The 26953-nt window shown below is 35.6% G+C and overlaps 1 protein-coding gene across 1 annotated transcript in view; it reads right to left on the reverse strand.

The window, feature by feature from the left end:
• Positions 1 to 218: 218 nt before the first annotated feature.
• The window catches only part of MTDH (metadherin), a 33068-nt gene continuing 6333 nt past the window's right edge, over positions 219 to 26953 (reverse strand). Inside the window, exons 2-13 of the mRNA XM_027717528.2 lie at positions 26600 to 26704; positions 23656 to 23737; positions 23027 to 23206; positions 21540 to 21608; positions 18842 to 19090; positions 16107 to 16193; positions 14155 to 14253; positions 11930 to 12054; positions 11262 to 11381; positions 8677 to 8796; positions 4677 to 4833; positions 219 to 3088 (exon numbers count right to left, since the gene is read on the reverse strand). Of these exons, the coding sequence (XP_027573329.1) occupies positions 3018 to 3088; positions 4677 to 4833; positions 8677 to 8796; positions 11262 to 11381; positions 11930 to 12054; positions 14155 to 14253; positions 16107 to 16193; positions 18842 to 19090; positions 21540 to 21608; positions 23027 to 23206; positions 23656 to 23737; positions 26600 to 26704 (1464 nt within the window). The 3' untranslated portion in view covers positions 219 to 3017. The remainder of the gene's footprint in view (positions 3089 to 4676; positions 4834 to 8676; positions 8797 to 11261; positions 11382 to 11929; positions 12055 to 14154; positions 14254 to 16106; positions 16194 to 18841; positions 19091 to 21539; positions 21609 to 23026; positions 23207 to 23655; positions 23738 to 26599; positions 26705 to 26953) is intronic.

A 26953-nucleotide genomic window follows, 5' to 3' on the forward strand; every position in this document is an offset into this window, starting at 1 on the left:
GTGTTTTTTTAACAGCTGAAATCTTGACTGGCAACCAAGTTGAGTTAAAAGCAAAACAACTATGATTAATAACAGATGAAAGTCTGCTTAAATCATGTACTCTGCTGTCTGCACTTTTCAAAAGCCTTGTTCACAGGACGATCCCATGGCTAGGGACTATTAATAGGGCAGCTTCAAATGAGATACAATTCAGTTACAACACAACAGTACTAGAAGTATTTCTATAAATTTTGAAATGTTTTTAATATGTACATTCTTTCTTAGTAAATATTAAAGTAGTGCTCTTTTCTTGCACTTTTTTCTTTAGACTTCTAAAAGGGCATCAGAAATACAGTTTTCACCCCCCTCCAAACCAATGCAGTTACCTTTGTAACAAGCACATATGAATTCTGTACACCTTTCCCTCCCCACAAAAGAAATAAAAATATGCCATGACTATCCAATTACACATCATCACAAGTTTAAATTACACATACAAATAATTCCAGAGTATTTAGAAAAAAACAACATACTGGATTTATGGAACCATTCCATGCATTTAAAAAAAAAAAAAAGAAAAAAAGAAGAAAAAAAATTTTTAAGTTTTTAAGTTTCTTTAAATGGTGTTTTTTGCTCTATCCAAGTACCAAAGTCTGGATTCAGTGTATCATTAAGACTAACCACTGCTTTAGTCATAGAAACATGACAGTACACAGATAACCAAGTTTCTATTTATAGACAATATGATATACAGTTACTACCTCTTTAATGAATGTCAAATAAAGCAAGTTTCGCTTTCTAAGACATTGAAACTGCACATTAAGAAAACAGTAAGAGGTGCTGCTAAATAGGTAACAATATTTTGGAAGGAAGGCTATGTATTTATATGATCCCGCTTAGCAGTAGCAGTTAATTAGCAGGGTTCCTATGTTTTAGCTAATTTGTTTCTTTTTCCAGAATGACAAGCTATTCAAGAGCTAGCACTTACTAATCCAGAAATATCACCAATTTTATCTTCAAGAGGAAAAAAGAATTTATGCAGTGAAAGCCCTTGGGGGCAGTTTCTTTCATTACATAAAATCTTTGTATTTTCTACAAAAGAGGCTCGTAGCACAACATACAGATTGGAAACAGACATTTCAGACATACATTAAAAACCTGAATTCAAAGGGTATTCTTTTAACCTTTACTATGAAGACCACACGTAAAATTATCATATTTACATGCAAAGGACGCTGCATGATTTCATAATATCCTATTTTTCATGTTTGCCTTAAGATACTCCTTGAAAAGTTGTATCAGTTCTAAATTTATTTTACATGAATCTTGACAGATATCACACTCAAGCATTACTCCCTCCCAGTAAATAAATCAATACTGTCAATATGCTCAATTTATTTTAACAAATGAATTTAGAGTGTCATATGTTCCTGATATACAGGGGTTAATACCTGTGCAAGTGAGTATCCATTTATCAGGAAAGCTCTCAATTAGCAAGGTGCATTTTCAGTACAATCAAACCCAGCTTGCTGCATTACCTGTTCTTGCCCTGAAACACTGTCAAACTGCAGTTGAGTACAGTAAGAGTACAAGATTGTTGATCAGTACCATTCATTACAGCTGTTAATAATTCTGTTTGTGCCGCAAAATCAGAAGCCAACATTTGAAAAGAAATCTTGGCTCTTCTTCAACTGAATTTACCAGGTGATGTTAACTACCATCCTTATCAAACAGATATCTGTAAAGGCTATTTACAGTGCACATGGCTGAGCATGTGCCCTACAGACACAAACACATCTGCCAGTTGGATACCATGTCATTACACAGTACCTGAAAATGACAACACATCTTAAATGCCATTTCAATTAACAGTTTCAAGCGGGAAATGGTCTTTATTTTACAACTGCTATACTTGCATCATTTTTTATTTTTTTTAATATAAAAACACTAACTCCTGTCCAGAAGTCTAGACACATTCTACATACTACAGGTTAAGGCAGTAAAAAAATGTGTTCCTGATAACTGGTCTTGACAATGTCAATTAAAGCTGTCTGAAGCTACTCCAGTTCTCCAACAGATCTTTGAAATCCCAAATAATTTGAGAGTGAAAAATTACCTTTGCTTTCTTTTAGTAATAGAGACATAACAGAATTTGGTATGCTAAGTTAACAAGTGTTAAGGGAAGGAAACATTTCATTTCAGTTCATTCCATGAGTTTAAAAGTGGAAAGAATACAGTTTTAGATAGGACTCTGAATCAACCAAGAACTGTAAGGAATGAAGGAGAAAACCAATTTTATGCACATTACTGCATTCTTAAAAATATACTGTTATCTTCAATAATTCAAGTAAGGTAGTAGACATTATAAAAAATAACTTCATGAACCATACTCAAGTTTCAAATCACATTCTCAAACTTTTAACCCAAAGCAGTTTTATTGTGTTAACTTCATATAATAAACCATGAAGGTCTCACTGTACAAATGGTTAATGATTTGCACTTGTGATTCCTGTAACAGCTAGCAGACTTGCTAACCAACTTACTGTAAAGATATGGCAGATTATGTATTTAATCAAAGCACTTTGATTTAGGCATGAAACAAATTCAGATGGTTGACATTCTGTGCTTCTAATGCATCACTCATAAGAGAGGCAAGAAACACTCACTACTGTACAGACAATTATTTTTACAGAAAACCCTTCCTTGAAATTAATCTTTTATCCGCAGCTGTAGATGAGAGTATAATCTGTTGTAAACAGGGCACTGTGTTGTAAAACCAGTTTTTTTTAATTAAGATCTCTCTCCAAAAGTTGGAAAAACAGACTCTTCAGAATGTCTTTCAAATGTAGCATGTTCTGTTTGCTATATCATAAAGTTACTTTCATTTGATTCCTTTTAAAGATGTTTGTGTTCACAGCAGTTCTGTTTTTAAAAAGTGTTTGAAATTTTTATAAAATTCTGTACATGTTCACAAATTATTGCATAAACAGCATAATCTTCATGACAATATTCAGCAACACATGTCCATCTCAGGAACCTCACGTTTCCCTTCTTGCTTTTTTCTTCTTTTTAACTTGTTTGGGGGATTCCCAGCTTTCTTCAGACTTCGCTAAAAAACAAAACATAACTATAGTGTTAGGACTGAGAATGTTTACATAGAATTGTAACTTTTATAACCCTGGATAGTACACACGATATTATTATGAAGTAATTCAGAACAATCAACTAGCAGTTCTATTCACCTGCTTCTTCCAAATAGTTTAATTTAAAGTACATCTAAACCAACATTTGCCAATTTCAACCTCCTTTTTAGCCCCATAAACACATAGAGTGATACACAACAAAAGTCATTCATTTTGCACATGTATTATTTACAAAAGAGTCACTGTTATTTTCTGGTTAACTAAAAAATAATGTACATGTACACAATTGACATTAAATGCTCATTTTTACCAGATTACACTGGTTTTAGTCACTATATATGTGACATGTCAGAAGAGTTTTTTTAAAAATAATGAACTATGTAAAGATGTGGTTCCAATAAGAAACTATATTCTTTTCATAAAACAGACTGCCTTAAAACATGCTGGCTGCCAAGAGTGGTAAAACGAGTAAAATATTGTATATACTGAACATAAGAGATGTGCTTTCAATTGCTGAGACGTGAATCAGTACAAAAGATTTCATATTTTAGAGCCAGAACAAAAAGGCATCAACTGACACATTGACTTGAAAGATTCCATTGTTTCACGTATTGAAAACCAAGAAGCCAATTACTGCAGTTGAAGGAGACCATTATTATGAAGTCATAATTCTGCAATCATTAAAAACTCATTTAGTACTTTAACACTTAGCCAGGAACTTATTATGGATTGTCAGTATTTATTAATTTCATTAAAAAGTCTGATTCAAAACAACTTTTTTTTTTTTAAGCAATGCCTTTCACATCCTGACTTCCTTTCCAATTTTCCCATGTTACTGTGTGAGTACTTCGGTAGAAGCACTTTTGTAGCGTACAACAAGAAGGTACTTGACATTTTTGGGCACAGCATATTTTCAAAAAACAATATACCTGCAGCAATTCAGCCTGATCTATGTGCTGTTAAGCTACAACAAAAAAATAAGTCCATCACCCAATACCTTTTTATTACAATATAAGCAACTGTTTTCCTATATGATTACATGGGAGCATACAGAAAAAGATGCTAATGAGCTAAAAGTTGAGAAGTCAAAAAACCCCAGTAGGTTGAAAATTGAATTGTTTGTATTTTTTCAAAATTTTTGGTAGCTAAATATCCTGTCAACTGCTATGTCAGCAGCCATCTGTTCTCCACCGAAGGCTCACAAGCAGGCCTTTGAAACAGCGTTGGCAGAACCCCTCAGTCGCAGCATGGAGCTCAAGTCCTCATGGTGTACATGAGTACCTCCAAATGTCTGTTAAGGACTGGACAAGCCCGACAGATATTTTCAGTCATTCAAGCATATGAAGCCAGTTTTTCCTCACAATGAAAACAAATATATCAAAGTGCTTCAGAGGAAGTTAAAAACATGGCAAGATGTATAAATGAGATACACAAGTACCCGATATGGCACTCTAAAACTCAAAGCCCAGGGCAAGGCATTCTGACTGTACACGCTCTATGGGGAAAAAGCACACCCTGAATTCAGACAAAGGAATTGCACCAAGAGATACTTACTCTGTGGAGGAGGCACACTGTTTTGCTTAATATTAGGACTAGAAACATCTGTCTCTTGCAGCATCTGTGGCACTTGGGAAATGATCTTGTCAGAATTGCTCTCTGATACAATTACAGATGGCTCAGTAGAAACAGCAAGTGAAGGAGCCTCCTCAGACTATTTGAGAAACAGAAAAAAAGTTTCCAAAAGTTTTTTAAGTCATATAAAATAATTACTCTTACATGATGTTATTTTAGCAGTATACTTAGCAGCTGCTGAGAAGATGGCATTGAAAAATTAAGCCAATATTAAAATCCTTCAAAATTTTAAATTGAGGCTGTAATACTAGGACTGCCATCTAGTGCCAAAATTTTTAGTTGCATAGAAGTAAAGATAAACCACACAAATAAATTCTTAAAATATATCACATGCAAAAAAAGGGAAAACAATCTAGAAATCACCAGGACCCTAAAAAAGATTCTTGAATAGTTATTCAAGAGAGATGTAAGACAGTGACACATATGCATTTGGTTGCAAGGCAAACAGGCAAGTTACACAGGCCCAAATACGCAACTTAAAACTCAAATCAAACTTTTATTTAAAAAGGATTTGCAGTCATTCCTATCAACTGCTCAAAACACTCTGTATGCTTCTATTAGAATAACAAATATTTGCGAGAGCAGTCAGCAAGTATTTAAGTGGAAACTACTGGAGAAATAACTGCCAAGATACTTGCAGTATTTTCCAGTTATCTAGTCGGTTTTGAAGGTTCCCACTACAGAGACAAGACATAACTGTAACTTAGTGTGTAGCACTTATTGTAATTAAAATTACAGCAAAACAGAAAAAAAATTTTTATATTCCAATAGGAAAGTCAGAACATAAAAAAGTACGATCCCACAGCAAGTCAACAAATGACAAAAGGCTTCAAAAAAGAACGCATTAGAATTGTGTCTTAGCCAAGCAATAAAACCCAAACTTTAGGATGTTATTAAGAAGTCATGGCTGTAGTTGTGCCACAATGGCCAAGACCTGGAACTCTGACAACAAAACAGTGAAGTTTACACCCAGCCCTTGATGAAGATGTACACAGATCCTACGTTACAGTCACCAGTTTGTACTGTTTCCATCACTATAATGCAAGCATCTCAAAAATTCACTCAGAATACAGAAAAGAGCAAAAAGATATAATTTTCTTTTAATCAAATCACACTAAGCAAGAAATTAAACAACTTTAATTGAAAAAAACCAAACACATGAATTTAGAGGATAGCAGTTCTTTAACCTTTTATGAATAGTCTGCTGTACCCTTACACAGACTGAAACAAGTTTTTTTAATAACTATAATTGCAGTATTTCTCTTAATCTAGTGAAAAATTAGTAATCTCAAATATTTTTTAATATATCAACCATGCTGATAAAATGAACTCCCATCCTACAGGAGTTCCAAGCTTAGCTAATTCTAATGTTGCCTAATGGTTAGCAATCATCAGCTACATAAATAAGGGAGCTTTAGCACAACGAAATGTGGTTTCTAAAACAAAAGGAGGACATAAAGTTTCTAGTGCAAGGTAATCAATTCAGGTAACTGGTATCAAAGTTTTGTTAGGACAGCCACACTCCACCAGCAGGTAAAGAAACTCAATTAAGATTTTAATGGCTCAGCTCTCTTAGGTTGACTAACAAACATGTTGCAGCTTGAATATTACAGGATGCAGTATTACTGACAATGTAATGATATTGGTACATCCAGCACTATCTGGACATTTTTCCAAATATTTCTATCTAAATTTTGGATACAGAAAAGTGGGTAGTGATACCAAACATTAAAAATTGGGTACTACTCTTTTCTAGGATATTCTCTGTTAACAAATCCGTTCAGAAAGTAGACCTGTAACAATGAATAAAGCCTACTTGAAGATATAAATAGTTATATGCATAATTATATGATTTAGTAATGAAGTAGTAACTTGTCGAAGCATTACAAATGAAGGATTTCCAAAGATATCTCTTCATTTAAAACTAAAACATGCCCACTGATAAAATGCAAAAAGTTTCAATGAAGCCCAATGTATAATATGGGAAAAATAGTGTGATGTGAAACAGAAATGTTCAACACTCAGGTATTTCTGGTGTCTATGAGGATATCCTAAATAATAACTTATTTGTACTCAGTTTATTTTCCCTTATATTTGGTTCTCATGTTTTAGAGCATTTGCTCAAGCAAGACTAAATTACCTACCTTGGAAACTCAAGTCATCCATTTCACACATCAATCACAGATTGTTTCTAAAACTTTTTGGAACAGCTGAGTCAAACAATATTGGAAGGCATCTCTGCCTGTGTGAAATTACAATGAAGCCAAATCTGACGGCAAGGAGATTTGATAAAGACTGACAGACCATCTGCATTGTCAGATACAACAATTCGCAAGCTGTCCTTTATCAACTCCAGTTCCAGAGAATGCTAGTAATAGTTTCATTTATCCTCTTCCCCCATACCAAGTTTAATTCAGTCACCACTTGCACAGACATACATAGGCACATATATGAACAGATGGAATTTAAGATTCAAGAGTAACAGAAGCTCTCGAGCCCCTCAAAAATAGCACAGCGTGGGTCTACATCACCAAATCACCCAGGAATTTCGGTATGATTATAAACACTAAAGAATTGAGGAAAGTCTGCTGAAACTGGGCTTGTATTTTGACAGTGTCAACAGCTTGTGAGAAAAAATAAAATCTAACTGCTGATACATTTCAAATCAATTTAGACTTCTGGACAGCAAAAGCTATAGTCTTTTGGGAAGCACAAGTACGCCTCTCTCTAGATGCCAGAAAAACCCACCTTGATGTCACAACCTAAGCTTTCTGTCTACACATTTTCAACTAAAGCTTCTAAAATGAAGCAATGTATTTGCTTTTAAGTTTTTTTAAAAAAACCAGACAGTAACAGGAGTAAAGGCACTTGCGCACACAGGCAGATAATCTTTCCAAACACAGCTTCAAAAAACCACCTCTAAAACCAGCTATGCTCTGGTCAGATAGAATAGGTAGCTAGTTACTAACCTTGAATAAAGGTTGAACTGATCTAAACTAAATAATTGTAGTAAAACTCCACTTGGATGTAGGGTATTTTTAATGAGCCTTAAGTATTTCTGAATGAATGTACTTTTCAAGACACATTTTCAACACACTTCTGTACTTTTTCTTTGGTGACCTGCATCCTCTTGTAAAAGATTTCATTCTAGCATTTTCATTTGAATCTTAACACCTTGTTATCATTACAAAACTAATGCTTAGCACTTAAACTCAGTATTCTGACATATACTCTCTGGTACTGAACTGCTGCCTCACTAGTATTGTTCACTTTTTATGGAACACAAAATCAACGTCACTAGAAATATTAAATACTTTACATCTCCTACAGTGTGACAGTTTGTAGGGTAGCAGTATCTGAGAAAGCTGCTATTTGGAGAAAGATTGAAAGAGAACTTGTATTCACTAGACTATGTTTCAATTGTGAGATGAAGCAAACAGTTTGTGAATTGGTTCACGTAAAACCTTTTCTTATTCAGTCACTAAGATTAAGCTCAGTACAGCTACAAAAAAATCAATTTTAGACAGCATTTAAGTCAGAATATAGCAAGTCAATAACACTTCATTCTTTTGCAACAAAACAGTAGAATATCCTACTAGTCTTGTGCTCAGAACTTTTAGTTCTTATGTTTCCAGATTTCAAAGTTTTCAACTATTGCCTGAATAATTCAAACGAGAAAAAAACTTGCCAGTCGAGAAAGTGACCACTGATTTGGAAGATACTGCTTTTCAGAGCAGATATATTTTTTAAAACTTATAAATGATATCTGTCTGAAATTCAATTTCTCAATTACCTTTACATTCGTAAGCATTTAGCCTGAAACAGTATTTTTAGTGTAACCTTATCCACACAAATTAATCTTTGAAAGGACTTCAGCACTTCCAAATCCAATTGTAACATAAACCAAATTTTGCATCCCTACCTTAGCTGGTTCACTAGTACTTATGGTCTTCAGAGAAAAAGCTCTTTCCTGCTGTGGTTGAACTTTTGAGGTATCCTCCTGAAATTCCTCTCCAGCTTCTCTATCCAGTTCTTCAGTGTCCTACAAAAAGGGGTGTGGGAGGGGAAAAAAGAAGAGCCTGTGTTTGCAGTCAAGTTCTGACTCTTCTTCCCTGCATGAGTTTTGTTGCCATAATTTTATTATAGCTTCTATAACTTCTATACTAACTTCCATAACTAAGAAAATCTATTACAAAAATTAAAGTAGTGAGCTAAAATTAGCCTAGGCTAACACTCAAAATTTATAGAACAACATAATAAAAAAATACCCATAGAATCCAATAAAGCCCAGAAAGCAGTATTCTTCATACAGCTTACTAACAAAAATCCCAATCCGAGAATGAACTACACTTCACACTCCTGTTAAATTATAAGGATGTGAAATTAAACTGAATTTACTCTAAAAACTTTGCAAAAGTATCACAATGACACTTGACTGCTCTCAATTCTGTGCTTTGTTACAAATAGAAAGTTTTAAAATGCAAGCGCTGCATATTAACCTGCATAGTTGTCTATTATTAAGCTTTAATATTTTTGCAACTCAATTTAGTTTGCCATGATGCCTGTAAAACAAACTTCAGTACAAAAACCGAAAATATGTTCAAAGTATCCAAGACTTTTACTCCTTAAACACTCTAATGGTGGAAAGTTTTCATTTTACGTGTGGAATTAGAGTAGTTACACTTCTTTATAGGACTAGAAGAATCCCATGGTAGTAAAGAGTAAATAGTACACAGGTCTCTGATTTTAAACTGGAAGTACCTCTTGAAACACTGTTCCTTCACTTACTTCCACTGGAACCTTATAAAAATGCAGTCACGGTCTAAGTCTGTTGTTTCTTGACAGGAAAGAACACATTGCCTTATACGTAGCTCTTAAGTTAGCTTCCACTGCTTTGACAAACAGTGAAGTCAAAAAAAGAGTGTGAACATTTAAGTAAAATCAATGAGAAAGATGAGGCTGTTTAAATGAAGGTGTTCCATTTTCAGAGAATAAATATACAGATTTTAAGTGAGTTTGAAGTAGGACTGACAAGTTAAATTACTAAACTCTTATAAAAAGGATAACTTCAGTGATGTATTGGGAGTTCTGTCAGCTCCTATCAAGCAACACCCTCAATTTTACATAAAAATTTAGTACAGATAAATTCTCATCTGTAAACTTATGGCTTCATAGACTGATGGACTGAAAGAAAAAGTAACAAAATTGAGTGGCTGGAGACTAACATGCAGAACAAGTGAATCTGATTATGTTAATATGGACAGTAGAACTCCATTTGACATATACCACTTAAAAGACAGCTCACAAGCAATGGAAAAAAACCAAATTCAGAATGCCCTCACTGACTATAAGATCCATCCAGGATACCCACAAACACCTGTTAACCATAACCTATTAATCTTGACTTACATTCAGAGTCATTGTAGAGCCCAGAACAGATTTCAATTACAAAAAAGTTGCAGTCCTAGTTCCCCCAGATTGAATCTGCCTCAAAAGAAACACTGCAAATTGCCTCACATTTGCCTCAAAAGAAACACTGCAAATTGACACAAGCTCCACCTCCAAACAGACAACTTGAAAAGAGAATTTTATGTAGCAGGTATGTAATATATTAAAATTGTTTTAAAACAATCTCAGACTGAAAAGCGTGACAACCATAAAAGCAAATCCAAAGCAAGCATGACTGAAGTTTTGCTTTCTCCCCTGTCCAATCCACCTAGTCAGATTTCACTGAACACTGATCATTTTGTAAAGAATGTAAACTATGAATGGCTGTCACTACAAGCAGATGCAGGATGTAATCTGATAATGAGCTATTAAAAGCTTTTTCCTATTAGGAAAGTACTTGTTTTCATCTATTCAAACATGATTCAATTGCCAAGTGAAGTGCAATCTGCTTTCGCTATTTTTACAAATGTGTTTCAATGTAATCTTCAAAAGCTATTTAAGTAACACAGAAAACTCCAACCATCCTCAGTTTGAAAATATTCTCTTCCTTGTTAAAATCTGACTCAGAGTTTGAGGCATTGAGACTTTCAGATAAATCAAGTTACAACAGTACTTACAAAAACCACTATATTCTCACAGAATTGAAAGTTTAAGAGAGAACTTAAATTTCTTTCATTCTGCTAGCTAGCTATGTTCACCAAGGCAGCTGTCTTTGAAAGGACATGAGGAGAAGGCCTCCCATGCAGAGGACAGTTCCTCCTGGAAGCATCCCTACAGTACAGAACCCAGATTTGATAGGAAATAAATAATTCAGGATAAATAGATCCCATATTTCACGCTTTTCTTAAACCTAGCAAAATTACGAATTATTCCACATTTGACCTGTGAATACAACAAATTAAGGAAATTACTGTAATTCTTGAGAAACAATAGTAGACGATCCAATACCATAAGGAAATTAATTTCCCCAAAATAATTTTTGGTTAAGATGCTAATATACAAAGATAAGGCAATTCTGTGAATTCCTCACAACTGCCTTTCAAACCATCCAGATTTTACCTGTGCAGGAGAGTTAGCTTCTTCCCCCTGCTTCTTCTTTTTCTTCTTCTTTTTCTTGGATTTGCCACTTGTAGAACTCTGAAGAATTGGCTCTGCTTTTTCTCTTTCATTATCTGAAATCTTTGTATGGGAACAAAAGGTATTTAGCATTTAAAATGACAATAAAACATGCCTTCTATAGACTAAACACAAATTAAAGGAATTTAGTTGCATATACAAGTGTAAACAGCCTTATCTGTTCAGTTCATTTTAGGAAGACCACATTCTTTACATGCTATCTGGTAATACAGGTAGAGGAGTTGGGAAGGGAAAAGGCAACAGAGCACCATGTACTGGTGGCATGGAAATGCTGTTTTTCATATTGAGAATTAAATACTGTTAAGAAGTATTTATGAAAACAGATCTAAATCCTCTCAGTCTATACTGATAAGGTAATCCCTTTAAATACAATGAGACAGTAAGATTTAACATGGAGCTGAGCAACTTCTCTTTTCTTAATAACAACATAGAGCATTTTCCTTCTCTGTGTACACAACAAACACAATTGTGCTATTCTTGTCAGTAAAAGAGATGAGAGATTACCTTTATCACCACCCTCTAAGTTACTTTAAGAAATGGCAGTGGTAAGGGCAAAGTCTTGGTGCTAAGGAGAAAATACCACCTTTTACCTTCTGAATATCAGATCTCTCTTCACGCTGAGGAACAGAAGCAACTTTTTCTTCATCTACCCAGTTTCCCCACTCCTCTGCTGGTGCATTCCAATCAGAGCTGGGATCAGCTGAAGAAAGTCCATCTACAAAGATTAAAAGTTACTTTACAGGTGCTCTTTTCCAGTTTAAAAATGAAAAAAAAAAAACAAACCCAAAACTAAGCATAAACCCACTTCCTGAAATCAAGATATAAAGAGTAATTTCCTGAATTTTTGAAAAAAGTAAAGATTTTATCAATAGGTGCAGGACATTTTTAAGTGATGAGTACGACTGATTTTACAGCGCAGTCTGATTACAGACTAATCACAGCAGCTAGCCAGATGCAATTGCTTTGAGATATTTTTCTAAATTACATGAAGAGGAACAAATTTAAGAGTTGTTCTCTATGTTAAACCTTCTTCCTAGTTTGTGAAAAAATTAGGATGAACTGTAACACTGATCAATCTTACCTTCGTAAGATTACTTTACAAGTGATATATCTGAAAGTGTAATTCTTAGTCAAAAGTCATCTTGAAGCACTGACATTTATTAATAACCTTATTTTTTCTAAGACTCTTTCATCCCTAATCCATTTTGTTATTGTTCATTTATGATGGCACATATTTATGTTGTCACACAGGAATGACAGGTTTAAAGGGTCAGTTACATAAAAATTAGAAATATCTGAACGGAAGAACTAAGCCTTAGACTGTCTGTTTAGTAGAAAGTTACTGCAAGCCAATTTTAAAACAGAACACCTTGTAAAAGATTGCATTTTCATTTCACATTTGTATTAACATCACAAATATTTCTCATTCCCCATCTATACCAAATTGAAGAAGAGGCAAACTTGGTCTGCCAACTACAGTAGGATTCAGTTTAATCATTTAAAAATCAAGTCAAAATGAAAAGCAATAATAAACCTAATTAAATTTACTGGAAAACATACAAAGCTAAAAATGCACTAAGAGATCTTAAGATTAGTTAGTGCCTCTTGCCTTCGTAGAAAAATATTACGTTAATTATTCCTACTTTGGATGCTAAAATTTACTGATTTGAAAACGCAATTACTGCCCAACATAACACTTCACAGTTTATCTACTGCCGTCTCACTACTTGCTTAAGGAAAACATCCATTCTGATTAATAATAAAAGTAAGTAGTATTTCTATATACAGTTAATTTCCTCATCCTGATCCTGATCAAGCAGTAAGGTGTATCTGTGTATCACATTGGCCTAAATTTGCATTTACCCACTTCTATCACTGTACCTTTCAATTAGTTGACATCTATGATAAAATTACTCTACTAACAGAAGCTATAGCCTTAAACACTCCATGCTCAGAAATGTGAGTGAATTATGCTTTTGATAAAATGTAAATCTGATTACTTTCAAATGTGCTTCCCTTATCCTTAAACCAGATAAACCACAAAAGATAAGTTTCAAAATGATCTGGTATCAGAGCAATCATGCCAAAAGTGGTGTAATGCAGGACTGCATCAATCTATTCCACTTTGGAAGTCATTAAACAGGAAGTTGTTCTTAGAGAGAAGGTAACATGCAAGGCTGCTCTGGAAGTCCATTTCTGGAACAACTATCCAGTTCAATGCCCTAATGAGATGCAGTAAATGTTTTCTTAAGGAGGAAAGGGAAAGCGGGGAGTAAACACACATTTTACCACAATTCCCAAGTAATTTCAGTGATTTCTATCCTATATATGCTTTCTATACACTAAGAACTTCCTAATGTTTGGTAAATGTGAAAGTCAGTTAGATTAAATACAGGAATCTTATCTCACATTAACTTTTCAGTAAGGTACAAACATATAGAAACAAACTGACTCAAATACAATCTGCTAAATATATAGTTTGCAGATTTGCAGTAGATTTTTCTCATCATTTGCAGTAAGACTTTTTTAATTTATTACTCTGATTTTTCTAGCAAAAGCCAGAACTACCTTAAAATGCATGAGCTCTCCCACTTCTGAGTTTGAATAGCCAAGTATTTTTTCTAAAAATTAACCATTTTCTATCATAATTTGTAAAAATACTTCTTCCTGCTTTCTTCAAACTGTCAATTAGTTTTACAAAAGTGAAACATTCCAGGTTTTTCCTCAGATATCCACAACTGTCCAATACCAGTAGCTAATATAAGTAACTAACAGTAATTAACATTTTATTAATGAACATTTTAGAGGAACATACTTAACCCAGACCATTCATCATCAACAGGGGGTTGAGCATGACTTAAATCCCACTGAAAATCAGAAGTACCAGTCTGAGAAACTGATTCACTGTTGGATCCTGAAAGGGAATAAACAGAATTGTACTTGTAAGTTAACAAGCTTCTTGAAGTTTTCTTGGGGAACGAAATTCCAATCAAAGTAGGAAAGGAAGACAAAAGAAAACACTCTGACTCTAAGGACTGCACAGGACAGGAAAACTAGAAGGCTCTTGTACATGAGGTATATTCAGAAAATAAGGAAACTGAAGGAAGACAAAATTAAGTCATGAAAAGAATATGGAAAAAGAGATAAGAAGAGTGAGTGAAAGCAGTCTGTGAGGCTTTCAGCAGTCTCCTCAAACTGAAAAACACAATGAAATTTTGTGGGTAGTAAAATTATTACCCTGTATTAGTAGGAACTCTTACAGAGAGAAGCTTAAAAGATTACTAGAAAGAAACCTCATTAATTACATTGCAGGTCGACCAATTAAATTATACATTACTAAGATTCCAATTCTCATTTAAAGTAAAGGATTTCAGGAATGTAAAAGCGGCATGACAAACAACAGTAAGGCCAGTATCAGTCATCATAACAGAAAGTGTTACACATCTAACATTATTAAGAAAAATAAACAAGAAACAGAAACCATTACATAAAAAAGTAAAAAAAACAAAAAAAACCCCTTAATTGTAAGAACGAGAGAAATTAGTATATTACTGTATACTGAGACTTCTGAAGTTTAAATGCAGTTCAAATATGACCTGGGTCTCTTTTATACACACCTCTGCAAAAGATACCTCAGATGACAGAAATATTGACGTGTTCTCATTGTTTTTGCCAGCCAGTCACAATTAAGAAGTAAATATATGTCCATGTGGTCACTTTACATTACAATGTTGCTGCTTAATAGCAATGAATAGCATTAGCTGTTTTCACACTTCTCTCAGAGTTTTCATTGCAGATGAATCTCAACTCAGTCTGTCATCCTACTTTATTTAATAAACTTTAAGTTTTAGTTTAAAGACGACTTGAATTCAAGTGGCTGCTTGGAAATATTTTTTTTTAATTAAAACTTTCTGTACAATTAAGACTCAGGACACTGAGCTTGAGTTCAACAGTTAAAAGCCTGTAACATGGAATACAAGCAAACATAGCCTAAGTTCATAAACACGTGGCCAGCTACTTCCAAACAGAAAACAGCCATGCCAAGCTCATGCAATAAGCAAGCAAGAGCAGAAAACCTGACATATGATCCCTCTTTTGTATAATAAATCATTGTAGCACTTATGTCAGTAGTTTAACATACAAGATTTATTATGAAGGCAGGTTTGCACTCTACAGCAATTTCACCCTTCAAAAAACAAAACCCTAGAGCTCAGCTTTTCCATCTGTCATACAGAGAAAAGACTCAAGACTTACAATCCTGCCTATGGAACACATTTTGAAAGTAGTGATTCAGTTCCTTGACGGGCAAAAAACCATCAAATAACAAATGTCCTAAAAGATCAGAGGTAAATGGGCTTTCCTGGAAAGCAATCTTCAGATCTCTAACTTGAGACATAGCAAAACTGAGCAACCTCTTATGCCCATTATTTAGACTTAATATACAAACAGGAAGGCTAAATAAGAAATCACAGAATCACAGAATGATTTGTGTTGGAAGGGACCTTAAAGATCACCTCATTCCAAGCCCCTCTAGGTACCAACCCTCTTAATGATCTAGCTTCTGATTATCAATTTAAAACAGTTACTTCATTGCATAATTTCAGCATAACAAAAAAGCTTTCTAGGCTTTCATAAAACACGCCTTCTACTCTTTATAGTACTATTTTCAAAGAACAATGAGAAAAATGTGTATTAATAACACTTGGCAAACTACATTCCACCCGGTGGAGTAGAAGAGTGGAAAAATCTTTGGAAAGGCATACATACCAGAAACTGCAGGAGTTAATCCAAATGAGGAGAAAGAAGTAGAATTCTGTTCAGAGGTATTAATCCTTGCATCCACATTCCAAGCAGCTGTGGAGGAAGGGGAGAAAAAAATTAAAAGAACTTCACACACTGCTGGCAATGTTGAAAAAGTTAGTTATTTTATTATGAATCAAGTCAGAAAAACAGTGGACATTCCAGCTGTGATAACATTTCACACAACTGAGGATATTAATCAGTGCTGATAGAGATGGGACTTCAGGAACACACAGCTTGAAATAATTTTCAAGCTTTTCAAGATCATCTTCCCTTTCAGCCTATATATAAACTTCTCACAGAGGAAAAGTAGATTGTGTTTTGAATGCCATTCTATTATTCTTCCCAATATCACAACCATTAAGTTATCGAAAAGCACATGTAGATGAAACACAGCTTGGAGAAAACATATATATATGTTAAAGAATAGAACCAAATTTAGAATAATTTTTGACAAATAGGAGATACTGCTTAAAAATTAACACATATTTGACTGTTAAATGTAAGGCAGAAAATAAGCAGAAATGATCAGTGGCACTAATGTGTCAAAAGGAACACCTGGTTATAACGTGATTCTAAATAAAAACTACTAGTGTTTTTTTTATTTTGAATCACATTTATTTAATTGAGGGGGATGCACTAAAAACTGGGCAGGTATTCCAGATGTTGCCCAAAAGGCCGACAATCACTACCCCTAATCTACTGACTCTTGTGTTAATACATTCCAGAATACTGTTGGTGTCCTTTGCTGCTAGGACCTACGGCTGACTCATGTCCAGCTTGGTGTCCTGCAGGACCCCTTATCCACAGAGCTTCTCTCCAGACAGTCAGTCTCCAGCCAGGATCGCTTCCAACCCAAGGTTCAGCACTTCACATTTGTCCTCACTGAGCTTCCTTGGGTTCCTGTTGACCCATTACTCCATTGGGTTTAGGTCCTTCTGGATGGCACCCCTGATCTGGACTGTATCAACTGATTCCCCTGTTCCCACTCAAGTTTGGTGTAAACTGGAAATCTGATATAAACGGCACTCTGTTGCCTCTTCCAGGTCACTCATAAAGACAATAAACAGGAAAGTTTAAGTACAGCCCTGTGATATCCCCCCTGTTAACAGCCTCAAAGGAGAGTAGGACTTATAACCATTACCTTTGAGCCCGACCAGTTTTTCAACCACCCTAACTTGGATACAACAATGCTGTGAGACAGTGTTGAAAGCATTAGTCAAGTCACTATGAAAGATTTCCACTGCTCTCCCCTCACCCACAAAATCAGTCATTTTACTAGAAGTAAATCAGCCTGGTCAAACATGATGTAACAAAACCAACAAAAAGATGTTCACAGTAACCAAGAACTGCCTTATTAGAAAATACAGCAGAATACAACTAACTAGAAGATGAAAAAAAGCCCTTTGCTTCCACTTGGCAACAGTAAAGCTTCCAATGGTGTATCAGGCCCAGCCTCAGGAACCCCATTTCAAGATATGCCAGAGAAATAAAAAAACATCTCGTCTTGTGCTAGTTATGGCTGGGGTAGGGCTAAGTTTTGGATTTGTGCTGAAAACAGGGTTGATAACATAGTGATGTTTTTGTCATTGCTGAGCAGTGCTTACACAGAGCCAAGGCCTTTTCTGCTTCTTGTACCACTGGCAGCAAGGAGGCTGAGCATTGTCTTCCCAACAAGAAGTTGGGAAGAGACACAGGTGGGACAGCTGACCTCAGCTGGCCAAAGGGATATTCCATACCATATGGCATCAAGCTCAGTATATAAAGTAGGGGGCAGAAGGAGGAAGAGAGGGACATTTGGATTGATGCCATTTGTCTTCCCAGGTACCCGTGATGAGCGATGGGGCCCTGCTATTTTGGAGATGGACAAACACCTGCCCATGGGAAGTAGAGAATTATTTCCTTGCTTTGCTTGCATGTGAAGCTTTTGCTTTCCCTATTAAATTGTCTTTATCTCAACCCATGAGTTTTCCAGCCTTTACCCTTCTGATTCTCTCCCCCATCCCACTGGTGGGGGAGTGAGCAAGCACCTGTGTGGGGCTTTGCTGTTGGCTGGGATTAAGCCATGACAAGACTAAAGTAACACTGCTGAATTCAAAGGAACACTGCTTTCCAGAAGAGATGAGAATTACTTAGACTGAACAGTGGGAAGGTATATTACAGCATTTACCAATAAGTTGGAGATTGCTGCCCAGAGAGAAATCAAAAAATCTCTTCATTATTACTATGGACAGCACAAATGATAAAGGCAGAAAATCGTACTGAACACTAAAAAACAGTTTCTAATGAGAAAAACAGTGTAATGTCACAGAAGTTGAACAATCTTCATGCCTGAAGCCCAAACAAACACCTGTCAAAACCAAACACAGTTGATTTGATCATCTTGGATCAACAGAATAGACTTATGACCTGGGTTTTAAGATGTTCTTTAAAAGAACTTACACTTCAAAATGGCACAATTTTATCTCAGAAACAATTTTATCTCAGATAAACTCAAAAAACCCAGTTTAACTGTACACAGAGCCATAGATGCTAAGCCATCAGAACTTACAGTAAACAGAAATTGTTCAGTTTACATTTCACTAGACCATGTCAAGATTTTTTTTAATATATAAACATAAAGATATTTCAAAGATCCACTACTAAAAAATATATTTATGTAACAATGCTTAAGGGAAGCAAGTTTCTTCAGAACAGCTTACCAATGGGAGTGAACAAAGAACGCTCTTTCCAGGGCCTGCCCACCAGGCCTACACCCCAGTCCTTTCCATTTCCATTAGCATCTCCAGTGTCCTGGCCCCAAGCCAACGTCTCAGTCTTCCTCTTCCCAGCTGCAGTTGAAGGAACAGATGTCCATTTCTCTTCTCCTACACCAATCTGTGAGATTTTTACAGACTTCTCATTCCAGCTTCCTCCATTTACTGTATGGCTTTCACTCAATCCAGGAGAAACTTAGATACAAGAATAATGAAAGCATTTTTTAAAATAAGAACTGGATGAAGAATTAAAATATCACTTACGTGCACACTCACTTGATAAAAAAAGCCAAAAGACAAATGAACGGCAGCTTTGCTACACCAGTGGGATACAGACGAGCTGCTGCTCTGTCTCAGTTGATTTTCCAGTTCAGATGATATGCACCATCTGTCTACTAACTTGAAGAGTAAGGAACAAACAGCACCAACTGCACTCTCTTTCCTCATCCCTTTCTTTAGAGGGCTGGTATATTGGTGAATCAGTGCCTCTAGATTATAAAAAAGGCCAGGTAATTTCTCTTAGAGTATGATGACGATTTGTGGAAAACCCTATTCACTAAATGGAGAATATTTTTGGTTTCATAACTGCATACAGCAGTTTTCCAAGCAGGAAGTAGAAGACATTACCAAGTATTAGAAAATACTTACCAAACACTGCACAGGATTTACAAAAAGCATAGTTATCACATTGTTGATAACTGTCCACCACAGTTAGAGTTAAAAATCATGGTAACACTCACAAAATAATTTATAAGTAACATATTTTATGTTATACTAAGACAAAAGACCACAAGACTCCCACTGTCTACCCTGATGAGAAATTACCAGCCATAGCAAGTTTAATGTATACTTTGAGAGAAGTCAGCAGTACACTGAGACAAAGATCATTATAGAACATTTTTAAATTTATGTCCCTATAAAATATAAGGGCTAGTGCGCACAGCCTCACCTCCTATATATCACAAACCTTTCTCAAAGGGCTTTGTATATCAAAACCCCTCTCTCTTTTTATATATGCAGTGTAAACAACAGAAAAACTCTTTTACAAACAGTTAAGAAATACCTGCATATTGCAAGTGTAACACTTAAACAGTCAGCCAATACCTCATGCACAAGTCAGTATCATCCACCAACAAAAACTACAGACCAAACATTTTATTCCTCAAATGAAAGCATAGCTCAGGCAGCATGAACATGCCAAATTCAAGGCAGCCTCACTGACAAAGTATTGATTAGGTGAAATATGCCTAGGTTTTCCCAGATAAATTAATTTCAAACACTGGAATTACACCAAAACACTGCCCTTGCTCCATAGCACTAGCACTGCTCCTGTCAGTCAACTTCATCAGAGGGTAATATGAAGTCCTGGGGAAAGGCAACAACAAAAATAACAAGAGACAGAAACCAAACTGTAGCTGGTAGAAAAACCCTTCTGCAACCTTGCAAAAAGGTACCTGAGGTCCTGAAGGAGGAGCTTAATTATTCTGTGTTTATTATACTACTCTTTACCTTCTATACGACCAGCATGTTTTTACAGAATCACAGAAAACTTAAGATTGAAAGGGATCTCTCCAAGTCACCTAGTTCCACCTTCTGCTCAAAGCACAGCTGACATCTAAATTATACCACATTATTCAAGTTCTGGAAACCATAAAGGCTGATAGTTCAAAACATCTCTGGGAAATCTCATGAAGAGCTGTTTTCCTCACGGCCTGTCAGAATTTCCTCTTACTGAAACTTGATTATTGCCTCCTGTCCTCTCATTATGTATCTCTGAAGAATCCAGCTCCTTCCGTGTGATGGTACAGGGAGTTTGTATGTGAAGTAAAGCTCTCAAAAACGAGCAGAAAGGGATTCACTTTCTGGATCTGAGTGCTTTTAATAACTCATCTGACTTTCTTAATTACACTAACTACTTTTCATTAAAACAACACCGCTAATGTTGGCTATGTGTAAGAAACAACTATGTTGATTTCATTATGCCAAATTAACTCACTTTAAGTATTAGTATAGCAGTATCTCTTATTAGAAAACTGGTAAGATTCACTAGTCAATGACAGTCTAAAAATAGCCAAATATTTTGAGTATGACATATGTCATGTAAATTTATAAACATATACTTATATTTAAGAACTTTAAAAATGAATGAATTTACGCATCTCAAAGGAGTAGGTAAAGAACTGAGTAACCAGTGTATACAATCTGAAACAAGTGAAAACTTTGCAATAATCCTGACTTGTGAGCTCTTGGCAGTTATCTAAACTAAGTTTTTCTTTGAGCAAATAATTCATTAACATGAAAAAGAAAGTTTGAAAAGCTAGCATAGAGGATTTTTCAGTGGAGCTTGAAAATGAGTTTTAGTGTTCTGTAAGTAACTATTTGTATAATAGGTAATCCATCTGAAAATTCTAGATACTGAATCCTATTTCCACATGTAACAGAGACTGTTTTCAACCTATTAAAAAGTAACTGCAACTTTGAGATATAACATTTATTACAACATTTGCATAGCCAAAAGAGCCAGCTGTATAATAAAGTTCCATGTCAGTAACTGCACAAGGTCCTGCACCAACAATTGGTGTTTTCCACTTCTGTAAAACACTTCTCTAGTTACTTGTGATGCCCAATAATGAAAACTTTTTACCTTGTGGAATTGATGACTCCCCCTTTGCAGGTTTAGAACTGCTAATCTGTGCATTAGAAAGTGCATCACCTGATTAAGAAGTAAGAGGAAACAAAGTTAGACGAAGATTTTTCAAACAACACCACCTGTAAAAATCTTCTTAAAGAGCATCCATTATTTTAAGAAAAGAAACATATTAATCTCAAAGTAAATTAAGACATTTCCAGAAAATTTAAGAATAAAATTAAAATGCTCTATTATAATTTATTTATTATTTGTGTTTATTTTGCAGATAGAACGAACTCAAACTGACTTAGCGCCCATAAACCAAGTAACTGCAGATTTCAAAGAACCTTAGCTAATTTCCTCATGAATGAAGAGCAAAAATCTAAAACAGAGGCTGTAATTTTTAAGATAAGGGTGGCTCTAAGTATTTCTGACCTGTAACTCTTTCTTTCTACCTTACCATGAAAACACTAGATACAGCTGAATTCTTTGCAGATTAGTTTGGTACAAGGTGATACATAAGAACATGATACATAAAGGACTCTGGCTAGAGAGGTTAAAGTAGCAGTTATGTTTCACCACAGTGCAGAGACACAGCTAGAACTACCATTTCTTAAAACTCTGTAAATGGACAGGGAAAAAACAAACCTAACAGGAAACAATTGATCCAGTCCTCAGGGCAAGAATTATGCACTCAGTCAAGATGCAAACAAGTGTCAATAAAACACCAGGGTGAGGCATACAAATTTCAATAAATTGTTACAAGGTACTAGACAGTTGCTAGGCTCAGTCTTTTTGTCACCGTGCTAGTACATCAAGTTTCATCTAATTAAAACACCAATTTCTCAGTTGCAGCCAAATATGAATTCCTGTGCCTACACATGATTTAAACCAGCCCATGCAACCTTCTGTAACAGCAGAAGCCACATCTATTGAATTCTTAGCTATAACAATTGATTACTAAATCTCAGCCAGATGTGCCTCATCATTATAAACAGCTTTAGTATAGGGTACTACTAAATCTACATTGGAAAAAACACCTACGTGTTAAGCAGTGAATGGTCTTTAAAGAGAATTTCATGGGCATAACTCTTCCGAAAGGAAGCACTCAAAAAGTTAAGGAGCTGGTGCTGCCTGCAGCAGTGCTGAGGATGCCTTTGAAGTTCCAGGAAACATAAAGGGCAGAGTCAGCAGAGCACAAGTGAAGGAACAGGGATATATGCCCGCACAGCTGTGCAGCTACGGACAGAGCACCAGTGCGGATGGAGGTCAGTGTCTTAGCCACTTAATCTGGAACATTCTCTCTTGAGCCTCCCCAAAAATACGGCTAAAAAGGGGCAAGTTTTGCACAATAAGAAAGTACTTTTACACAGCGTGACAAACTTCCTCAAGCGTTTCACCTCCAAATATACCTATCATATGTCTAAAACAGCATCACTATTTAAGCATGCAAGTAAAGTTATCCTTCTAGGACAGATTCACAGACCTATCGACCATCATACCTTTATTTTTTCTGAGACCAACCGGCAGTGATGGTGTAGGCATCAGTTGTTCAATGGATACAGTAACCGTATTTTCCAGCCCCTGGAGATTTGATTCTCCCGAGCCACCCTCGGTCAGCACCTTGTCTCGCTTACGCTGCTGACGTTTCTCTCTGTTACTGATTTTTGTTTCCCAGGCTCCTAAAACATCATCCAAATGAAAACATCAAAAACTAAGTGGGAGAGCAAGGGAAGAGCTTTAGCTTGTCTCATATCAAGTTGAAGTCTGAGGGTGGTTTAACAATCAGACATGGCAGTCAGCTTCAACATTAGTTTGAAAACACAAACAAATGGCTAAAGGTAAGTTTTTCTGGATGCAATGTGATAATACTTTGCTTCACAGAGCAAAACGTAAGTAACATGAGGGCCCTATTATTCACAACTTCTCAGTTTTCATAAGTTTAACTTAAAAAAATCAGTTTAAGTTACTAAATTCTGTTGATTCAAAGATCAGATTTCCACATATAGTATGTGACTATGGAGTTATGACAAAAAAAGTTTCTTATTTTTTTAATGAATCAAACACAAGTAAATCTTAAACAGCATTTAAGCCAAAATGTTTGCATGTTGTGTATGTTTGTGTTCAGTACCTTCATCAACTTCCTTTCCATCTAGACGAGATGTATCCTGAACTGTTTTAGCATCTCCCTTTGATTTCTTTTTTTTCTTTGACTAGAATAAAAATAAAACATTATCTTAATAGTTATTTAGTGGTCACTTTTCATAGTGATTGAGAACTCTCCCCCTCCACCCCCAGTCCAAAAAAGCAGGAATAAATTTGAAACAGATTTTCCTGAACAACCCTCTGTGAAAGACTTACGCAGCACAGAAATGGCAAGTGGGTGGAACATTACTTATGCTACAGAGCACAAAGCCTGGTGGAAGAAGCTGTGCTGGTGGCATCACAATCACAGAGGAGTAATGAGCTGTGTAGCAGGCAGATCCTAGTCTGGCAAAATTTGTTTTGTGTAGAAGCAAGTATAAAGTCACATATGGAGAAATAAATAATGCCATTGACTCCTTTAAAAAAAAGCTACGAAAATTCCAGCTTGGAAATTACTTCAAAACATAAGCTGTGCTTAGAGCCCATACATGAAAGACTTCCCCCCCCCGCCCCAAGGTTTCATCTATTACAGCTTCTTGAATACAAGAGCTAAGCTAAACAAATAGGAACAGATATGAATACTTCTGCAAACAGTTTTGGTGCAACAGGTAGCAATATACAGTGTTGGCCAATAGCCAAAAAGCACATGAGGAACTCAGCAGGCCAGCCAAAATTTTTGAGTCCTGAAGATGCACCATATCCCATGCAAGAATGATAGAAAAATAAACTTTTCTTTTTAATCCCTAATGGTCTAATTATTTCTAGTATTCAAGACAAAGCAAAGTTGTCTGTTTGCAAACAGAATGGAAGATGGTATTTTAACATTCTACAGTCTCATCCACAGAGTCACTTTTCAGATAACAGTCCCTTACACTAAACACTAAAAAAACCTCTCTGTAATGTGGCAAGTCACTTAAACGGAAAGCAGGGAAGAAACTATTCAAAGTGTCAAGGGATTTATAAACTCTATGAATAGCCACAGATCAGACATTACCCAAAGCCTTCTCTTGCACAAAGCAGAACAACTTAAATGACTATCCTGAAAAAATGTGCATGAAATTCACAACCCCAAAGCAGGTAAGAAACAGAGAAGCAAAAAGGATGTGTGATTTTCATTGAAAGCATATATCAAGGCACAAAAAAACAACCATGCCCTTCAGGCCACAGACTATATGTATTCATATATCTACATACATGTACATAAATTGTTAATCCCACCCATTGACTTATACCATCCGTCCCAAACTACACAAAGACACATACAGAGGACCCCTTAAAACCTTAGCAGGTTTATAACGTTACAAATGTACCAGATGCCCTGAGAAGCCTTACCAAATAATTAGATGTCTGTACAGTCACCTGTAGTTAAAGGAATGTCCTTGAGTATGCTTTTGACTGAAGGGTAACAATCTACTCCTGAGTAAATCATGCTTTGCCCAGGGTCCCCCAAAGTGATGTGAAAACATAATTAGGTTGAATAATCATTCATATACTGGCACTCATTTAGTGCAGTTGCAGCTTCAACTTTGCATTTTAAAATTCAGACAACTATGTTTGCGATTTTAAGGCAAAGCTTGAGTTTAGCATTTAAACACCTTGCCTACTTAAAAACCTGCAAACAGTTATTCATTCAGGTTCAAACTGTGTTATATTCTTGGGAAAAAACCCAACAAAGTCAATCTGATATGCAAAACATGGGGAAGAGAAAGAGGCACTCAGTATGAAATTTTACGGCAAAGCTACTTCACAGAAAAGCCCTTTATTTGCCAAAAAGATTTTGAGTCCCACAGCAAACTAAAAGAATACAGTCTTTTAGCCAATATACTAACTGCAAAAGAAGTTATTAGAGGGCAGTCAAGGACGCTTATTAAAGCCTGAATGAGCTAAAGAAACGACAATAATCATAGAAAGGTTTGGTTTGGACGGGACCTCAAAGATCATCCAGTTACAACCTCCCTGCCATGGACAGGGACACCTTCCACTAACCCGGTTGCTCAGTGCCCCATCCAACCTGGCCTTGAACAGAGCCAGGCATGGGGCACCCACAACTTCTCTGGGCAACCTGTCCCAGTGCCTCACCACCCTCACAGTACACTAATTTCTGACTGTTTATGCACAATCATTTATTTTTCCAATACACCTCAGCAGAGTTACAACAAGTGCATTTTGTTGAAGAAAATAAGTCAGAAATCCATGAGAGTGGGAAAATTTTATGGAAAATGTTATCAAGAGAACCAAGCAAAAAAAATTACCATCAAAGGCCTATCAAGTATATCCATGTTGCCTACAAATAATAGCATCTATGATAAGGCAAGAAGATATTAGTCTTCACAGTGCAAAAAATAACACTGTCATTAGTATAATTACCTTTTAGATAACACTGCACATCAATGTTTAAAAAGATGTTTTTAATGTAGCTGTTCAATATGCATAATAAAAAGCTCACACGAGACTTCAAAGCCCATATTTGTCATCAAAAATTAAGAACTCTAATGGATACATCTGGCAAAAGAAACAAGCAGGCACATGGTCTCAATCCTCTGAATAGTAGTCCCCCAATTGGTAGACCATTTACAAGGCACTTAACAATACTATCATTATGCTGCATCTCCATAGAAGCCATTGAAGAAACACAAATTTAATTTCTGTAGGCTTATCATTGTCACATGATGAACAGAGATATCAGTGTTTAGTTGGGGGCAGGAGGGGGTTTTGCTTCACAAACATTCCATGATAAGATATGATCTCAGAAGTTAAGAAAATACTGTTTTAGCTCTTTTCAACACCAAATCGGATTAGCACTATTCATAGTAAGAAATATGCCTCTTCATTCATGTAAGTAACAGGATTTTAAATTACAAATAGAGTTATTAGATACTGAAATAACATACACTAAACTTTGACATTGTCATTTTGTATCCATAACTGACCTTTTCATTCTTCTTTTCTGTCTCCACAGGCTGCTTTATATTGTCTTTACGGACAGTTTGCGTTACTTCATCTTCAGACACATCAAGGAAAGACCGTCCATTAGGCTGTGTAAATAGTAAGTGTAAATAATAAAAAAATTGAAGAAAGCAGATGATGCAAAGCTCAAATTACACTATGACTGAAATGCAATTACTTGTTGACTGGAAAATGCTTGTATGATTATTGAATAAAGATTATTGAATAAAGCAGTCTGAAATGTGGAGTGGTGCTCAAAATACCTACTGCAATTCTATATTTACCAAACACAGAAACGAAAAAGGAAAGGAAACAGGTCTCCTCATTTCATCTCACTC

Source organism: Pipra filicauda, unplaced genomic scaffold (genome assembly GCF_003945595.2).
Source record: "Pipra filicauda isolate LSUMZ 115617 unplaced genomic scaffold, ASM394559v2 scaffold110_size2237424_pilon, whole genome shotgun sequence".
In the NCBI taxonomy this organism is placed as follows: domain Eukaryota; kingdom Metazoa; phylum Chordata; class Aves; order Passeriformes; family Pipridae; genus Pipra; species Pipra filicauda.